The sequence below is a fragment of the Carcharhinus amblyrhynchos genome, chromosome 7, assembly GCF_965287045.1.
Source record: "Carcharhinus amblyrhynchos chromosome 7, sCarAmb.v2.hapA, whole genome shotgun sequence".
In the NCBI taxonomy this organism is placed as follows: domain Eukaryota; kingdom Metazoa; phylum Chordata; class Chondrichthyes; order Carcharhiniformes; family Carcharhinidae; genus Carcharhinus; species Carcharhinus amblyrhynchos.
This window is the reverse complement of record NC_137330.1, coordinates 21,606,301-21,623,955: the sequence shown is the minus strand read 5'-3', so window position 1 is coordinate 21,623,955 and position 17,655 is coordinate 21,606,301. Positions and strand designations below refer to the sequence as shown.

The 17,655-nt window shown below is 42.1% G+C and overlaps 1 protein-coding gene across 1 annotated transcript in view; it reads left to right on the top strand.

Moving 5' to 3' along the window:
- Positions 1–17,655, top strand: part of lrrc1 (leucine rich repeat containing 1) — a 402,129-nt gene that overhangs the window by 74,071 nt on the left and 310,403 nt on the right. Inside the window, exons 3-4 of the mRNA XM_080192020.1 lie at positions 5,880–5,958; positions 12,446–12,535. Of these exons, the coding sequence (XP_080048146.1) occupies positions 5,880–5,958; positions 12,446–12,535 (169 nt within the window). The remainder of the gene's footprint in view (positions 1–5,879; positions 5,959–12,445; positions 12,536–17,655) is intronic.

Genomic DNA, 17,655 nt, shown 5'->3' with positions numbered 1-17,655 from the left:
TTTGCTTTTGTTTGTTCTCTTACCACCCGCTGCAGACACAATCTAGAAGCTATGACCTTTGGACTTAACTAGCTCGATCAGTATTGCTAACCAGGCAGTCTTGGTGATAAACATTAAATTCGCTCCACCCAGAATACATTTGCCACCCTTGGTGCTCTTCCCAGTTGATATTCAACATGGAGGTGTACTGATCAGCTGAGGGAGCATGCTAAGTGGTAACCAGCAGATGGTTTACTTAACCATGTTTGACCTGATGCCTTGAGACCTCATGGGGTCAAGAATTGAAGTTGAGAATTCCCAGGACCACTTGCTCCTTACTGTATCCCACTGTGCCACCACTTCAGATTGTTGCTCTGCCTTGACGATGTTTCAGGACATACCCAAGGTGGTGCCTGGGGCATTATCTGTAAGGTATGATTCCTTGGGAGTGACTGTCAGGCTGTTGTGTGACTCATCTGAAGACATCTTTCTGAATTTTGGCACAATCCAGATGTTAGTAAGGAGGATTTTGCCAGGTTGACACGGCTGAGGTTGGCATGATTATTTCCAATGCCCATGTCGATGCCGGGTGACCTGTCTGGTTTATGCAAAGAGCTAGAGTGAAACAACCTCAGATCTCGGCTGAATTAGCTTCTCTCTCTGCATCTTTCTCTGTGTTTATTTTTCATGTGAACAGTTGAAATGGCTCATTGTACACTGTGCCACCCCTTCCCCATCTCTCATGGTTATGATTATAATATTTTAACTGAGTTACAATGTTGTTTGTTCCCTTCTGCTGTGCATCAGCTGAATTTGATGTACAGCAATCCTAGATTGGCGTACTGTACTTGTATCAGTAGATTGCTATCAAATTATTATTGCAGATGTTCCATTTTGAATGCTAATCTTCCAGTAAATGGCATTGAACAACTTGTGCAGAGCCCTGTTAGTAAATAAATAAATTGGCTCAATGGTTCTCACTCATAGCCAACCTGGGCTGCGTAATCGCAGATTTGCTTATAATTAATTTCTTGTTTCTTTTGGAGGAAAAGGGAAGAAAAAGGAAGCTATCAAATATTCAGATTATTTCAAATTTATTTGAGTTAACATTGTGTGTAGGCAGTAAGCTGCATCTGATATGAATGCAAGATTTACTGAAATTAGGGTTGGGTTATATAAGTTATGAATCACCTATGTTCTTCAGTCAGATATTCCTACCAAGTAGAATTAAGTGAGCCTTGGATAACCTTTGAAGCTAAAGTAATAGTTTAGTTTCTGGTGAAAGAGAACTAGCGATTAGAACTTTGATTTTGTGGAGAGATCAGTGAAGCTGGGTGTGTTTTGAGTACAAAAAGTTAAGGTGAGTTTTAATAAAGATGTTTAAAATGATGAAGGATTTGACAGAGTAAAGAAGAGGTTTCCATAGGCAGGAGAGTTGTTGACTCAAGGGCACAAGTTGAAGATAAAAAGCCAAGGGGGATAAGAATTGATTTGAAGTGTGATGGAAACAGGGTTAACTAAAAGTTTCAAAAGGGAATTGGATGTAAAGCTGAATTTGTCAGGCTATGTGGAATGAATCTAGCGAGAACCAGCAAAAACGTGCTCCGGGTTGAAGGGCCTCATTTTAAGTGCTGGAAGTCAGGGCCATGCCCTCCACCATGGCTAGCACATGGAGGCAGGTCCCAAATCCGCCACAACAGGGAAGAGGAGCATGGCCCATGCTGTTGGCATGAATCTGATTCAAACATGCTGCCCAGCCAACCAAGCTAACTGGCCCCCAGGGAGTCCAGGTTGTTGTGGCAACATGCACTATGGATTGTAGTGAAGAGGTGCCAATTGCATTATATCACATGCCAGACCAAGAATCTGTCCTCCTCTTACTGCACGTCACTGGCAGGATTTGTAAATTGATAATCAATCTGTCTGGTCATGTCATGAACACAACTTTTAAAAAATTTCATTTCCGACATTTGGGCATTGCTTGTTCCTGAATCGGATCTCCCTTAATCTGGTGCACATGTAATTCCCTAAATTGGCACCCTTTTGTTGTGGAGTCCACTAGAGGTGGACAAGAACGTTGACGATCGACGAAAGACTTGAATAAGGCACGCACACATAAAGTGGGCGGTGTGGGCTTGTAGGGCCGAAGGCCCTGTTTCCTGTGCTGAGCTGTTCTTTGTTCTTTGTTTTGCTGATGAGACCAGCACTTATTGTCCAACACTAGTTGCCCTTGAGAAGTTGGTAGTGAGCTGCCTTCTTCAACTGTTGCAGTCCCTGAGGTGGAGGTCCATCTACAATGCCATTAAAGAGAGAATTCCAGAATTTTGACCCAGCGACAGTGAAGGAATGAAGATGTATTTCCAGTCAGCATGGGGAGTGACTTGGAGGTGAATTTCCAGGTGGTGGTGTTCCCAGGTATCTGCTGCTTTTGACCTTCTAGATGGTAGTGGTTGTGGGTTTGGAAGATGCTATCTAAGGAACCTTGGTGAGTTCCTGCAGTGCATCTTTGTAGATGGTATACATGGCTGCCACTGCGGCAGTGGTGGAGATAGTGAATGATTGTGGATAAGGTGCCAATCAAGCAGGCTGCTTTGTCCTGGATGGTGTCAAGCTTCTTGAGCATTGTTGGAGCTGCACTTGTCAGGCAGAGTGGAGAATATTCCATCAACTCCTGACTTCTGCCTTGTAGATGGTGGACAGGCTTTGGGAATTGAGGAGGTGAGTTCCTCACTGTCGGATTCCCATCTTTTAACCTGCACTGGTAACCACAGTGTTCATGTGGCTTGTCCAGATTAGTTTCTGGTCAATGGTAATCCTCTTTTAGATCCTCCCTTGTTGGAGATGGTCATTACCTGACATTTGTGTGGAGCGAATTTTACTTGCCACTTGTTAGATCAAACCTGGATATTGTCCAGGTCTTGCTGCATTTGGATATGGACTGTTTATTATCTGAGGAGTTGTGAATGATACTGAATATTTGTGCTAACATCAGTGAACCTTACGTTAGCCTTATGATGGAGGGAAGATCATTGATGAAGTGGGTGAAGATGGTTGGGTCTAGGACACTACCCTGAGGAACTCCTGCAGTGATGTCCTGAGACTGAGGTGATTGACCTCCAACCACCACAACCATCTTCCTTTGTGCCAAGTATGACTCCAACCAGTGGAGGATTTCTCCCTGATTCCCATTGATTCCAGGTTTGTTAGGGTTCCTTGATGCCATACTTAATCAAATGACTGACCTTGGCCTGGAGTGGGACTTGAGCCTGGAGCTTTTGGCTGAGGCAGGGATGCTACCCACTGCACCACCTGAAGATTCAAAAGCCTCATGGATAATCTGTTGTCTGTAATTTGAATTGGAATAAACGTATATCTTTTGTGCTATACTGTCAATTAGTAACTTATCATTTTTCATTGATGCAGCTCCACTTTACCCATCTTTTCACTTTCTTCAGTCTATTTTCTTTTTCATACTCACTTCATACTCTTACTTCTGTTGTGGGCAAGGTTTTAGAAAAAATTATTAGGGATAGGATTTATAGTTATTTGGAGTGTAATGAATTGATTAGAAATAGTCAGCATGGTTTTGTAGCAGGTAGGTCGTGCCTTACTAACCTTATTGAGTTTTTTGAGAAGGTGACCAAAGAGGTGGATGGGGGTAAGGCAGTTGACGTGGTATACATGGATTTTAGTAAGGCGTTCGATAAGGTTCACCATGGTAGGCTTCTGCAGAAAATGCAGATGTATGGGATTGTGGGTAATCTAGGAAGTTGGATCAGGAATTGGCTATCAGATAGGAGACAGAGGGTGGTGGTGGATGGTAAATATTCATCATGGAGTGCAGTTACGAGTGGTGTGCCTCAGGGATCTGTTTTGGGGCCACTGTTGTTTGTAATTTTTATTAATGATCTGGATGAGGGTATAGTTGGGTGGATTAGTAAATTTGCTGATGACACCAAAGTTGGAGGTGTGGTAGATTGTGAGGAAGGGTGTCATAGTCTGCAGGGAGACTTAGATAGGTTGCAGAGCTGGGCCGAGAGGTGGCGGATGGAATTTAATGCGGAGAAGTGTGAGGTAATTCACTTTGGTAGGAGCAACAGATGTGTCGAGTATAGGGCTAACGGGAGGACTTTGAATAGTGTGGATGAACAGAGGGATCTAGGTGTGTGTGTACATAGATCCCTGAAAGTTGGGAATCAAGTAGATAAGGTTGTCAAGAAGGCGTACGGTGTCTTGGCGTTTATTGGTAGGGGGATTGAATTTAGGAGTCGCAGTGTAATGTTGCAACTGTACACTACTCTAGTGCGGCCGCACTTGGAGTACTGTGTGCAGTTCTGGTCCCCGCATTACAAGAAGGATGTGGAGGCGTTGGAGAGGGTGCAGAGGAGGTTTACTAGGATGTTGCCTGGTATGGTGGGGAGGTCCTATGAGGAGAGACTGAGGGATCTAGGGTTGTTTTCGTTGGGAAGAAGGCGGCTAAGAGGGGATCTTATTGAAACATATAAGATGATTAGGGGTTTAGATAGGGTGGATAGTGATAGCCTTTTTCCTCGGATGGAGAAAGCTAGCACGAGGGGGCATGACTTTAAATTAAGGGGGGGTAGCTACAGGACGGATGTCAGGGGTAGGTTCTTTACCCAGCGGGTGGTGAGGGATTGGAATGCCCTGCCTGCTGCAGTTGTAGATGCGTCTAGTTTGGGGGCGTTTAAGAGATCTCTGGATAGGTTTATGGACGAAAAGGGATTGGTATAGGCTAGTGGGTCATTGTTTTTGTAACTGGTCGGCGCAACATCGTGGGCCGAAGGGCCTGTTCTGCGCTGTAATGTTCTATGTTCTATGTTCTATGTTCAGTATTCACATTGAGTTATATATTTACTGTCATGGCTGTTTGCTTAGTAATTAGCCCAATGGGGTCTCACCGATTGCAGCTTTCTTTTACTGAGTCATGAATGAATGGGGACAGCACAGGAGGAGGCTGTTTGGCCCATTGGGTTTATGCCAGCTACCTGCGAGAGCAACCCAGCTGATCCCACTCCCTTGTCTTTTCCACATAGCTCTGCAATGCAATTATGTTCTCTTTGGATAATTATCCGTTCTTCTTTGTAAGCCATAATTGAATCTGTCTCCTCCATGCTCTCAGGCAGTGCATTCCCAGCATTTTCTAGCCACATCGTTTCCTCGTGTTACCTCTGGTTCTTTTGCCAGTCATATTAAATCTGTGTGCTCTGGATCCTGACTCTTATGCCAATGGGAACGGTTGCTCTTCATTCTCTGTTCAGACCTCTGGTAATTTTGAACAACTCAATGAAATCTCTTCTTAAGCTTCTCATCTCAAAGGAGAGGAGCACCAGATCTGCCATTCTGCTTGGGTCACTGTCTGTGTGGGGTCTGCACATTCTTCCTGTGACAGGATGCGTTTCCTCCGGGTGCTCCCGAATTCCTCCCACAGTCCAAAAGATGAGTTGGTTAGGTGCATTGGCCATGCTAAATTCTCCCTCAGTGTACCTGAACAGGTGCCGGATTGTGGCAGCTAGGGGATTTTCACAATAATTTCATTGCAGTGTTAATGTAAACATACATGTGACACAAGCTCCAGTTTGTCATGCTCCTGTCCTTGAGCTTCACAAGCCTAAGTTTGGCAGCATTATACTGTGTTCTGTATCATCAAACTTCACACACACGAGTGTGGCAGCGTTATACCACGTGTTTAGTATGGAAGATCTGTATAGGATGTGTATTATGACCCAACTTGTATACTGTACAATATTAGACAAATGCTGTTTTGGTGCACTTTGCAATGGTGATATAAAAGATTTTTTGACCATTTGTTTGCAAGGACAACAATCACACACAATATTATTACCAAGTATCTGACTAATTTAATTTTTTTTTTATTGCAGACATTATGGAAATTCCAGAAAGTATCTCATTTTGCAAATCATTACAAGTAGCAGATTTTAGTGGCAATCCCTTGACCAGGTAAAGAAAAACCTTATTACAGGAGCAAGCATATCTTGTTGTAACAGTTAATGTATGTTGTTTTAATCTGAGCTTTTTGCTTGTATGTATGAAGAACTGCCATTGACAATGTATAATATTATTAACATTACTAATACTGACTTGTGGGCGTTATTAGCATTTTTGTACTCAAGACCCATATGTACCAAATGTTATGAAATGGGTGAGCAAACTTTTTCTGTGACATGATTTACAAATCAGCAGCTTCTTATTTATCATTCAAATAGTTTGATGAAAGCTTTGATTACAGAAAGAAGTGTACAGGTTAACACCTCTTGTACCTTTTGTAGAACTGGATGTTTTATAATGGACTCCGTTCCATTATCATTTGCCTTTTGGATTCTCCAGGGTATTGTAGAGAATATTTTGGATGAGGTAATTGTTAATGTATTAATTTTAAAGATTAAAGAAAAACTCAGGTGGGTTTTCAGTGAATTTTACAGAAGACGCTCAACCATCGCAAACTGACTAGGTTTGTGAATGTGTTCACCCTGTGGGCATGTGCAAATTCACTTGCATCGGTGTGGGCCTGTGTGCACACATGGTCAGTCACACATTTGATGACTGGGCCAGACAACTTTTGGAGGTCCGTACTGTCAGGAGGTTCACAAAGGAACAGCATGGATGTATCTAAGACTAGGGCCTGTGTCTAATGGGGCAGAACTTGTTTATTAGCAAGAAAAATATCTGAAGATGTGATGCAGGTATTGGGATCTTATGGGAATACGTGAATAGAACCTTATCGCGCATCAACAGGCCATTCAGCTAATTTTGCTGGTGCTTGTTCATAGAATCATAGAATCCTACAGTGCAGAAGGAAGCCATTTGGCCCATCGAGTCTGCACTGACTACAATCCCACCCAGGCCCTATCCCCGTAACCCCATGAATTTACCCTAGATCCCCTTGACACAAAGGGTCAATTTAGGATGGCCAGTCCACTTAACCTGCACATCTTTGGACTGTGGGAGGAAATCGGAACACCTGGAGGAAACCTGTGCAGACAAGGGGAGAATGTGCAAACTCCACACAGACAGCGACTCCAGCCAGGAATTGAATCTGGACCCCTGGCACTGAGAGGCAGCAGAGCTAATCACTGTGTCACTATGCGGCCTGTTCTTTGAAAGAACTGTTGCGCTTTGTCCCACATCCCTGCTTTTTGTCTGTGGCCCTCTTAATTTCCTTATCCTCAAGTCTCTGCCGAATTCTCCTCTTAAAATGATTGATTGAGTCAGCTTCCACCATCCTTTTAGGTATAGGGTTACAGATTCCAATCATTCTGAGTTAAAATAATTTTGATCTCCTCCTAGATCTTTTGCCAATTGTTTTAAATCTAGGAACTCTGCTTATTGACCCACTTGCCAGAAGGAACAATTTTTCTCTGACTACTCTTATCAAAACCTCTCATCATCTTGAAAACCCCAATTTGGTCATATCGTAATGTTCTCTTTTCTAAGGAGAACAGTCTTAACGTTTCCAAAATTCGCCACATAAGTCAGGTCCACATCCCTGGTAACATTTGATAAATCCCCTTTACCAAATCCATTACCTTTATATCTTAACTAAAGTTCCGATGTACAGAGTTGTCCATAATATTCCAGTTCAAGTCTAGTCAACCATATATACAATTCCAGCATGATCTCTGCTTTTGTGTCCTGTTCCTCCATTTGTAAACCCAAGTTGCCCACCACCTGATCAGCTTCCCAGGACTTTTAAGGATTTGCATGTATGAATACCAAGTCTATCTGCTCGTTTACTTTTTAATAATTGTGCTGTTTATAATATTCCCTCCAAGTCATATACCCCTCTTTCCTGCATTTAACCTTACCTGACATACTTGCCATTCTGCCTGTCGCCTTCCTGAAGATTGTAATTATCCTCCTCACTGCAAACTACTTTGCCAAGTTTTGTATCATCTGTAAACTTTATCATTTGTTTAAATCTGGCTTTTGGGGAACCCTCACTGCAAATCATCTTCTACCCTGAAAAACTTCTGTGCAGCACTACCTTTTGCTTCCTGCGACTGAGCTGCTTTCTTCTTCATTCCATGGGCTTTCATCTGCTTAATTAGCCTAGTGGATAGTGAACAAGGTTATCTCTGATTGCAACGGGATCTTGATCAATTGGGCCAGTGGGCTGATGAATGGCAGATGGAGTTTAATTTAGACAAATGCAAGACGATGCATTTTGGTAGATTGAACCAGGGCAGGACTTCTTACTGAGTTAATGGGGCATTGGGGAGAGTTTCAGAACAAAGAGATCTAGGGATACATGTTCATAGCTTCTTGAAAGTGGAGTCACAGGTGGACAGAGTGGTAAAGAAGGCATTCAGCATGTTTGGTTTCATCGATCAGAACATTGAATACAGGAGTTGAGGCATCTTGTTGAAGTTGTACAAGACAATGGTAAGGCCACACTTGGAATACTGCGTGCAGTTTTGGTCACGCTATTATAGAAAGGATATTAAACTAGAAAGAGTGCAGAGAAGATTTACTAGGATGCTAACGGGACTTGAGGGTTTGAATTATAAGGACAGGTAGGGTAGACTGAGACATTTTTCTCTGGAGAGTAGGAGGCTGAGGGGCGATTTTATAGAGGCCTGTAAAATAATGAGGGGTGCAGATCAGCTAGATAGTCAATATCTTTTCCCAAAAGTAGGGGAATCTAAAACTAGAGGGCATAGGTTTAAGGTGAGAGGAGAGAGATACAAAAGTATCCAGAGGGGCAATTTTTTCAGAAGGTGGTGAGTGTCTGGAACAAGCTGCCAGAGGTAGTAGTAGAGGCAGGTACAACTTTGTCTTTTAAAAAGCATTTAGATAGTTACATGGATGAGATGGGTGTGGAGGGATATGGGCCAAATGCGGGCAATTGGAATTAGCTTAGGGATTTTAAAAAAAAGGGTCGCATGGACAAGTTGGACTGAAGGGCTGTTTCCATGTTGTAAACCTTTATGACTCTAATCTCCACAACCTTCTCGAGAGCAATTTAGAACATAAGAACTCGGAACTGAAGTAGGCCATTTGGCCCCTCGAGCTTTCTCTGCCATCCAATAAGATTTGGGATGGGCAAGACAAGAATATTTGTTATATAACTAGAATAAATCACATGGTGAATCAAGGCTCCTGTGCCATTCAATATGTTCGTGGTTGATGTCGAGTTTCTACACCACTTTTCTGCCCACTCTCCATACCTGTTAAATTCTGAAAGAACAAAAATTTGTCTATCCCAGCTTAAATGTATTCAACAATGGAACATCCACAACCCCCCGGGCAGAGAATTCTTAAGATTTGTGACCTTTTGAGCAGAGTATTTTCCCTTCATCTCAGTCCTAAATGATCAGCCCCTTACCCTCAGACATTGCACTTGTGTTTTAGATTCCACGCACCCCCACCCACACCCTCTTGCCTCCTGATGGAAACAAGCTCTCAAACCTTTTCAGAATTTTGCATGTTTCATCAAGAGTACATGTCATAGAAATCAAAGAAACCCTATTGTGCAGAAAGAGGCCATCTGGCCCATCGAGTCTGCACCGACCACAATCCCAGCCAGGCCCTACCCCTCATATCCCTACATATTTTATCCGCTAATCCCTCTGACCAATGCATCTCAGGATACTAAGGAGCAATTTTAGCATAGCCAATCAACCTAACCCGCACGTCTTTGGACTGTGGGAGGAAAGCGGAGCACCTGGTGGAAATCCACGCAGACAGGAAGAGAATGTGCAAACTCCACACAGACAGTGACCCAAGCAGGGAATCAAACTTGAGTCCCTGGAGCTGTGAAGCAGCAGTGCTACTGTACCGCCCACTCAATCTAATGTGGGTGATTGGGCAACTTCAATGTCAGACTTTTAAACTTGAGAATTTAAGCCTTATTTGTTTGGCCTCATCATCGGACAACCCTTGCATCCCAGGGATTAGTTTAGCGAGCCTAAACTCTATTATCTCCAATGCAAACATATCCATCCTTAAATGTGGAATCCAAAACTGTACGCAGTATTCTAGATGTGTTCCATCAAACCCCTGTACAATTGGGGAAGAATTCTTTATCCTTATACTTCACATTGCAATGAAGGCCAACATGCCATTTGCCTTCCTAACATTCAATAAATGACTAAAACAAAATGGCACACTGTAACATACTGCATTTACCTTGCTTCATTTCTCAAAACCAGTTCAACATGTTCTTGGTTAATACGAAAGCAAAACCCTGCAGATGCTGGAGGTGTGAACTAAAAGCAGAAATTGCTGGTTATCCATAGCAAGTCAGGGAGCATTTGTGGAGAGTGAAACAGATTTAAAGTTTCGGGTTAATTACCTGTCATCAGAGCCAAGTTCTTGAATTCAGACAGAGAGTCACCGACCTGAAACATTAACTCTATTCCTTGCTGCACAGATGCTACCTGACCTGCGAGTATTTCCAACGTTTTCTGTTTTATTCCAACACTTGTGCTGGAGGTGCATTTTTAGAGTAAGTTATCCAGTGCACATCTCCTTCCCTATCCTCTGCACTATGTTTTTCCCATTTGATAATTAATGTTTCATCACCAATAGATTTTTGTTACGTGCTTGGAAATTTTCTAAACGATTTGCTGATCTATCTCCTTCTAATTCTTTCGAGCTCCAGAATGAAAGACTCAGTGCTATCACTGATCCGACCCTGTTCCCAAACTCAAATCAATTGGAAACAGTAAGAAGTCTCACAATACCATATTAAATTTCAACAGGTTTATTTGGAATCACAAGCTTTGTGATTCCAAATAATCGCATGGTGAGTGCTGCTCCTTCATCACGTCACTCACCCAATGAAGGAGCAGCACTCCAAAAGCTCGTGATTCCAAATAAACCCTGTTTGACTTTAACCTTGTGTTGGGAGCCTTGTTACTCTGCCCATCCCAGTCCAACGCCAGCATCTCCACCTCATGGCAATTGGAAACTGTTCTGGGAGAATGAGCGTATCCTTTCTATTTTGAACTGTAACAGCATCCTGAATGCTACTGCACTCTTTCACTGTCTTTTATCATTTCTCAATGCTTGATAACCAGGAATATTAACCCAGTTCTTGTTTGCTTTGAGTAATGTTTCTGTTCGTGATAAATGAAAGCAGCCTATTTTGAAATCTCTTGGGAGTTGCTTTTTTTAATATGTTGCAAAATGATTAGATTTTTGGCTCCCGGTAGTGAAATGGGCAATTCAATAGGCGGATAAATCCCATGCCCCACTGTTCTGTGGTGCAGCTCTATTTTTCTCCATTTCTATAGATTACTCATAATGACTTTCACAATTTTAAAGTAAAGTTTATTTATTAGTTGCAAGTAAGACTTACATTAACACTTCAATGAAGTTACTGTGAAATTTCCCTAGTTGCCAAGCTGTGACACCTGTTCGGGTCAATGCACCTAACCAGCATGTCTTTCAGACTGTGGGAGGAAACCGGAGCGCCCGAAGGAAACCCATGCAGATACGTAGAGATTACGTTAACTCCATGCAGATAATGACCCAAGCCGGGAATCGAACCCGGGTCCCTGGTGCTGTGAGGCAGCAACGCTAACCACTGTGCCATCCCTATTCATGACAAATTAGCAATTTTATTGAACGCGTGGTAAGAAATAGAGTATTTTGCATAGAATGAGTAACTAATTAGTAAGATGCTATTCCTTCACTTGTCTGCAAGGTAAATATATTTATATTTTCTGAGGAAGTTACATTGTATGATGCTATATTTTACTTAATTGGAGTGGGTTCATGTCTTGTTGGAGAAGTTTCATGTCTGCTTAATGGGGTTTTGGCCTCTGGGTGATTTTATGCTTACTGAGATGAGCACCATTGATTTGTGATGATGTAGCGTGTGCTTACCTTTGAAGCCAAATAAACTGAAGTGAATGATTTTGCTTCTGTGTGCTGGTCAAACTCTGCCCCCCCCCCGCACCTCTATGGGTTGGTGCAGGTGGAATTGAGTGATCCAAACCACATTATAATGCTCACAAGAATGATGGCAGAGGGTGGGGCAATTTGTACCATCTGATGTAATTCACTGTTCATCAGAAGTTGTATCCTTACTTTTTTCCGAACATATAATATGTTACTTAACATTTTTTAAGTCCTTTTAAATAGCAAAAGTGACACCAATTCGGGAACAGTTGACAGGTACAATTTTTTGTGCAGTAGTCTGAAGAGACGGGAAATGCAAAATTGAGGGATTATGCTGGCATCCACTAGCGGGAGCATGTAATGATGGTGTGACGACTTGTTTCCATTCCAATGTGGGCAATTACATTTGTGTTAGAATGTGTTGACAAATGTGAAGTAAGATTTTGTAGATGGGAAACGTGTACAGATTTAAGTTTTTTAATATGTTATGTAGGTGAGGTGTACTGACGCTCGATATCTAAATCTTCTGATAGTTGATGTGTGCAGAACATTTTAATGACTCCTGATGATTTGTCTGCAGGTTGCCTGAAAGCTTTCCTGAGTTGCGGAACTTGACGTGTCTCTCCCTGAATGATATCTCACTACAGGCACTTCCTGAAAATATTGGAAAGTAAGTTTGACAGCTTTCAAAGCGGGATTTCTTAACTCTGTTTGAAAACAGTCAAATAAATTTGCAGTCTTATTTGTTTCTTAGAAATGCTATCGCTGTAACTATATGTGACCTCTGCGTAATGCAAAATAATTATAAATAATTAACTGACAGTAGTCACAAATCATGAGTATATTTTGCCTTTTGAAAGAAAGGATTGGGCAGATGAAAGACCAAAATGAAAATCTTGCTGTGGAGACAAGGGGCAAGGCTTAGGTACCAAATGGGTATTTATCCTCTGTCTTCTGTATAGAGGAATTTTCTACTAATGCCACAATAAAAAATGAGAAGATAGAAACATTACTTAGGATAGAAATAGATAAAGAGGAGGTGCTAGCAGCACTCAAAATAATAAAGACATCAAGTCCAGATAGGATGCATCGAAGGTTGCTGAGGGAAGTAAGTGTAAAAATATTGGATATTTTGGCCACAATCCTTCAATTCTCCTGTGATAGTAGAGTGGTGCCAAGGGACTGAAGAGTTGCAAATATCACACCCTCTGTTCAAAATGGTAAAGAGGGATAAACCTCAAGGATAGACCACAGGGAACTACAAAAGGTCGTGAATGTAGCCCAATCCATCATACAAATCAGCTTCCCGTCCATTGACTCTGTCTACACTTCCCGCTGCCTCAGCAAAGCAGCCAGTATAATTAAGGACCCCACGCACCCCGGATATTCTCTCTTCCACCACCTTCCTTCGGGAAAAAGATCAAAATTCTGAGATCACATACCAACCGACTCAAGAGCAGCTTCTTCCCTGTTGCTATCAGGCTTTTGAATGGACCTAGCTCGTGTTAAGTTGATTTTTCTCTATACCCTAGCTATGACTGTAACATTACATTCTGCACTCTCTAGTTTCCTCTTCTATGAATGGTATGTTTTGTCTGAATAGTGTGCAAGAAGCAATACTTTTCACTGTATGTTAATACATATTGTTATATGTATTAACATACAGTGAACATGTGACAATAATAAATCACATCAAACTGGTAACTACAGGCCAGTCAGTCTAATGTGAGTGATTGGGCAATGTCAAATTTACTTGTCACTGGGAAAGCACAGGATATTAAGTAACAGCCAATGTGAATTTGTTGCAAACAAATAGTATCCAGGATATCTGAGTTCTTCCAATTAATAACAGGAAGAGTTGTTGATGTTAGTGTAGTTGATGTGCATATGGACTTTTTAGAAGGTTTGATACCGAGGATAAGGGGCTTATTTTCTGAGGAAAGATTGGATGCCTGTATCCTTTGGCGCTCACAATATTGAGAGGTGATCTTATTGAAACATATAAGAGCTGAAGAGACTTGACAGGGGTGGGTGTGGAAAGGATGTTTCCTTTTGTGCAAGTAACTAGCTCATGGTGATGCAGCTTAAAAATAAGGGATCTTGCACTTAAGAGGGAGGTGAGGAGAACTTCTTTCTGAGGATCATGATTTGTTGGGACTTTCTTCCCCAAAGAGCAATGAAGGCAGGGTCATGAATATTTTAAGGCAGAGGTAGCTAATCTTTTATACCCTTGTTAGTCAAGATTCATAGTAAGGTGGGGAGTGGGTGAAATGTGGAGTTCAGGCCATCAGATCAGCCATGATCTTATTGAATGGCAGAGGAGGCTTGAGAGGCCAAGTGGCCTATTCCTGTTCCTAATTCACATATATAATTCAGCTGTATGTGTTGGATAAAGTGTCAGAGGCAATGCAGATCTGGAATAATCTGAGATGACAGAGCAGGGAGTAATACTGAACAGTTGTTTATCAATCTGGAGGGATGTATACAGTAACATCAATAGTGGTCGTCATTTGGACTGATGACCCTTTCAATAAGAAGTCTCACAACACCAGTTTAAAATGCAACAGGTTTATTTGGTAGCACAAGCTTTCGGAGCACTGCCCCTTCATCAGGTGAGTGGGAGTTGTGTTCATAAACAGGGCACATATTTGAAAATGTAGAAATATTGAAACTAGAAGCAGGAGTAAGTCAAGCATGCTCCCCAGGTAATTTTGATCATGGCTGATCATTGAATTCAAAACCCTGATACCCTATAAGTGGTTATGGCAAGCCTTTGTAAATCACTGGCTAGACTTTTTGATTTGATTTATTATTGTCACATATTAGTATACAGTGAAAAGTATTGTTCCTTGCGCGCTATACAGACAAAGCAACTGTTCACAGGGAAGGGAATGAGAGAGTGCAAAATGTAGTGTTACAGTCATAGCTCGGGCGTAGAGAAAGATTAACTTAATGCAAGATAGGTCCTTTCAAAAGTGGGATGGCAACAGGGAAGAAGCTGTTCCTGAGTCGGTTGGTACTGATCTCAGACTTTTGTATCTTTTTTCTGATGGAAGAAGGTGGAAGGGAGAATGCCCAGGATGTGTGGAGTCCTTAATTATGCTGTTTGCTTTGTCAAGGCAGTGGGAAGTGCAGACAGAACCAGTGGATGGAAGGCTGGTTTGCATGTTGGATTAGCCTATATTCATGACCTTTTATAGTTTCTTGGGCAGAGCAGGAGCCATACCAAGCTGTGATGCAACCAGAAAGAATACTTTCTATGATGCATCTGTAAAAGTTGATGAGAGTCTTATCAGACATGTCAAATTTCCTTAGCCCCCTGAGAAAGTAGAGGCATTTGTGGGCTTTCTTAACTGTAGAGTTGGCATGGAGGGACCAGGACAGGTGGTTGGTGATCTGGACACCTAAAGATGTGAAGCTCTCAACCCTTTCTACTTTTTCCCCATTGATGTAGACAGGGGCATGTTCTCCACTGCGCTTTCTGAAGTTGATGACAATCCTTCATTTTGATGACGTTGAAAAAGAGATTATTGTTGCTGCATCAGTTCACCAGATGCTCTATCTCATTCCGGTACTTTGTTTTGCCATTGTTTGAGATCTGACCCACTAGGTGTTGTCGTCAGCAAACTTGAAAATCGAGTTGGAAGGGAATTTGGCCACACAGTCATAGGTGTTTAAGGGGTATAGTACGGGGCTGAGAACACAGCCTTGTGGGGCAGCGGTGTTGAGGATGATCGTGGAGATGCTGTTGCTTATCCTTACTGATTGTGGTCTGTGGGTTAGGAAGTTCAGGATCCAGTCGCAGAGGGAAGAGCCGAGATCCAGGCCATGGAGCTTGGAAATGAGTGTTGAAGGCTGAGCTGTAGTTAATAAATAGGAGTCTGACGCAGGTGTCCTTGTTATCTAGATATTCCAGGGTTGAGTGCAGGGCCAGGGAGATGGCATCTGATGTGGACCTGCTGCTGCTTTAGTGGACCTAAGCAGTCTATGGAGCATTCTTATCTAATTCTGACACCACACTTGAGGAAGGATGTCAGAAGTTGCAGAGCTGATTTGCCAGAATGAAGGATTACAGTTCTCTGGAGTGATAAGAGTTTGAGCTGTTCCCCAGAGAGCAAAGGAGGCTGAGGGGAGATGTAGTAAATATGCTCAAAAGAATGAGACGTATTGATTATACTAAATAGGGGAGAAACTGTTTCCACTGGCAGGTGGGTCAATAACTAGAACACTAATTTAAGATTATAGGGAAAAACACCTGGGGGCAATTGAGATTTTCTTTTACATAGAGAGTTGTTGTTATACACTGTCTGAAGAAGTGTGTGAAGTAGAGTGAATAGTAACTTTAAAGGAGAATTTGCTACATTCTTGGAAAAGAAGTTATTTGAAAGGGAAAAAGCCAGCGAGTAGGGCTTGTTGGATAGCTCTATGATGAAATTGGCATAGACATGATGGGCTGAACAGCCTCCTTATGTATTGTATATGCTATGACTTCTTTTGCTGACTAAATAATTGTAATATACGGTCACAAGGGAATGTTAGAACCATAGAAAATTACAGCTCAGAAACAGGCCTTTTGGCCCTTCTTGTCTGTGCCAAAGCATTTTTTGTCAAGTCCCACTGACCTGCACTTGAACCATATCCCTCCACACCCCTCTCATCCATGAACCCGTCCAAGTTTTTCTTAAATGTTAAAAGTGACCCCGCATTTACCACTTTATCCGGTAGCTCATTCCACACTCCCACCACTCTCTGCGTGAAGAAGCCCCCCCTAATATTCCCTTTAAACTTTTCTCCTTTCACCCTTAACCCATGCCCTCTGGTTTTTTTTCTTCCCTAGCCTCAGTGGAAAAAGCCTGCTTGCATTCACTCTATCTATACCCATCAAAATCTTATACCCCACTGTCAAATCTCCCCTCATTCTTCTACGCTCCAGGGAATAAAGTCCGAACCTATTCAATCTCTCTCTGTAACTCAGCTTCTCAAGACCTGACAACATCCTTGTGAACCTTCTCTGCACTCTTTCAACCTTATTTATATCCTTCCTATAACTAGGGGACCAAAACTGTACACAATACTCTTAAATTTGGCCTCACCAATGCCTTATATAACTTTACCATAACACTCTAACTTTTATACTCGATACTCTGATTTATAAAGGCCAGTGTACCAAAAGCACTCTTTACGACCCTAACCACCAATGACGTCACTTTTAGGGAATTCTTATTGCTTCCTTGTGAGATTTCTGTCTGAAAACAAACAGCCCACAGTTTGGTGCCCTGGTATACATGTCCTGCAGTTTTCTCTGCTCAGCTGCACCTCTTAATCTTTCTCTGAGGATGATCATTAATATGGCTGCTCGTTACCTTCATGACGCTCTCAAGTGCAGCATAGCAGGAATGCTGAACTGTTGGATGTGCTTTTTTTTAACTGATGAGACTTTACATCAGGGCCCTGTCTGCCCTTTCAGATGGATGTGAAAGGTATTTGGACCAAGAACTTGGAATTTTCCAGTGTTAATTTCACTTCAGCCTACATTTAGTACAGCATTAATCTTTACATTATTTTGTGGTACAGGGTTTTAGAAGGCATACAAACTAATTTTCTTTTGTGTTTTTATTCCAATTCAATCAACTCAAGTCCAATTCAGAGTCTCAACAAGTTGAGACATTCGTGATCCACGCTGACAAGACAGGGCTCTCACCTCCTGTCCTGGGCTTGATCTACATGATCCAAGCTGATTAGCTCCTCCTCCAAGGCTTGATCTCATTTGCATCTTAGCCAAAAGACCGA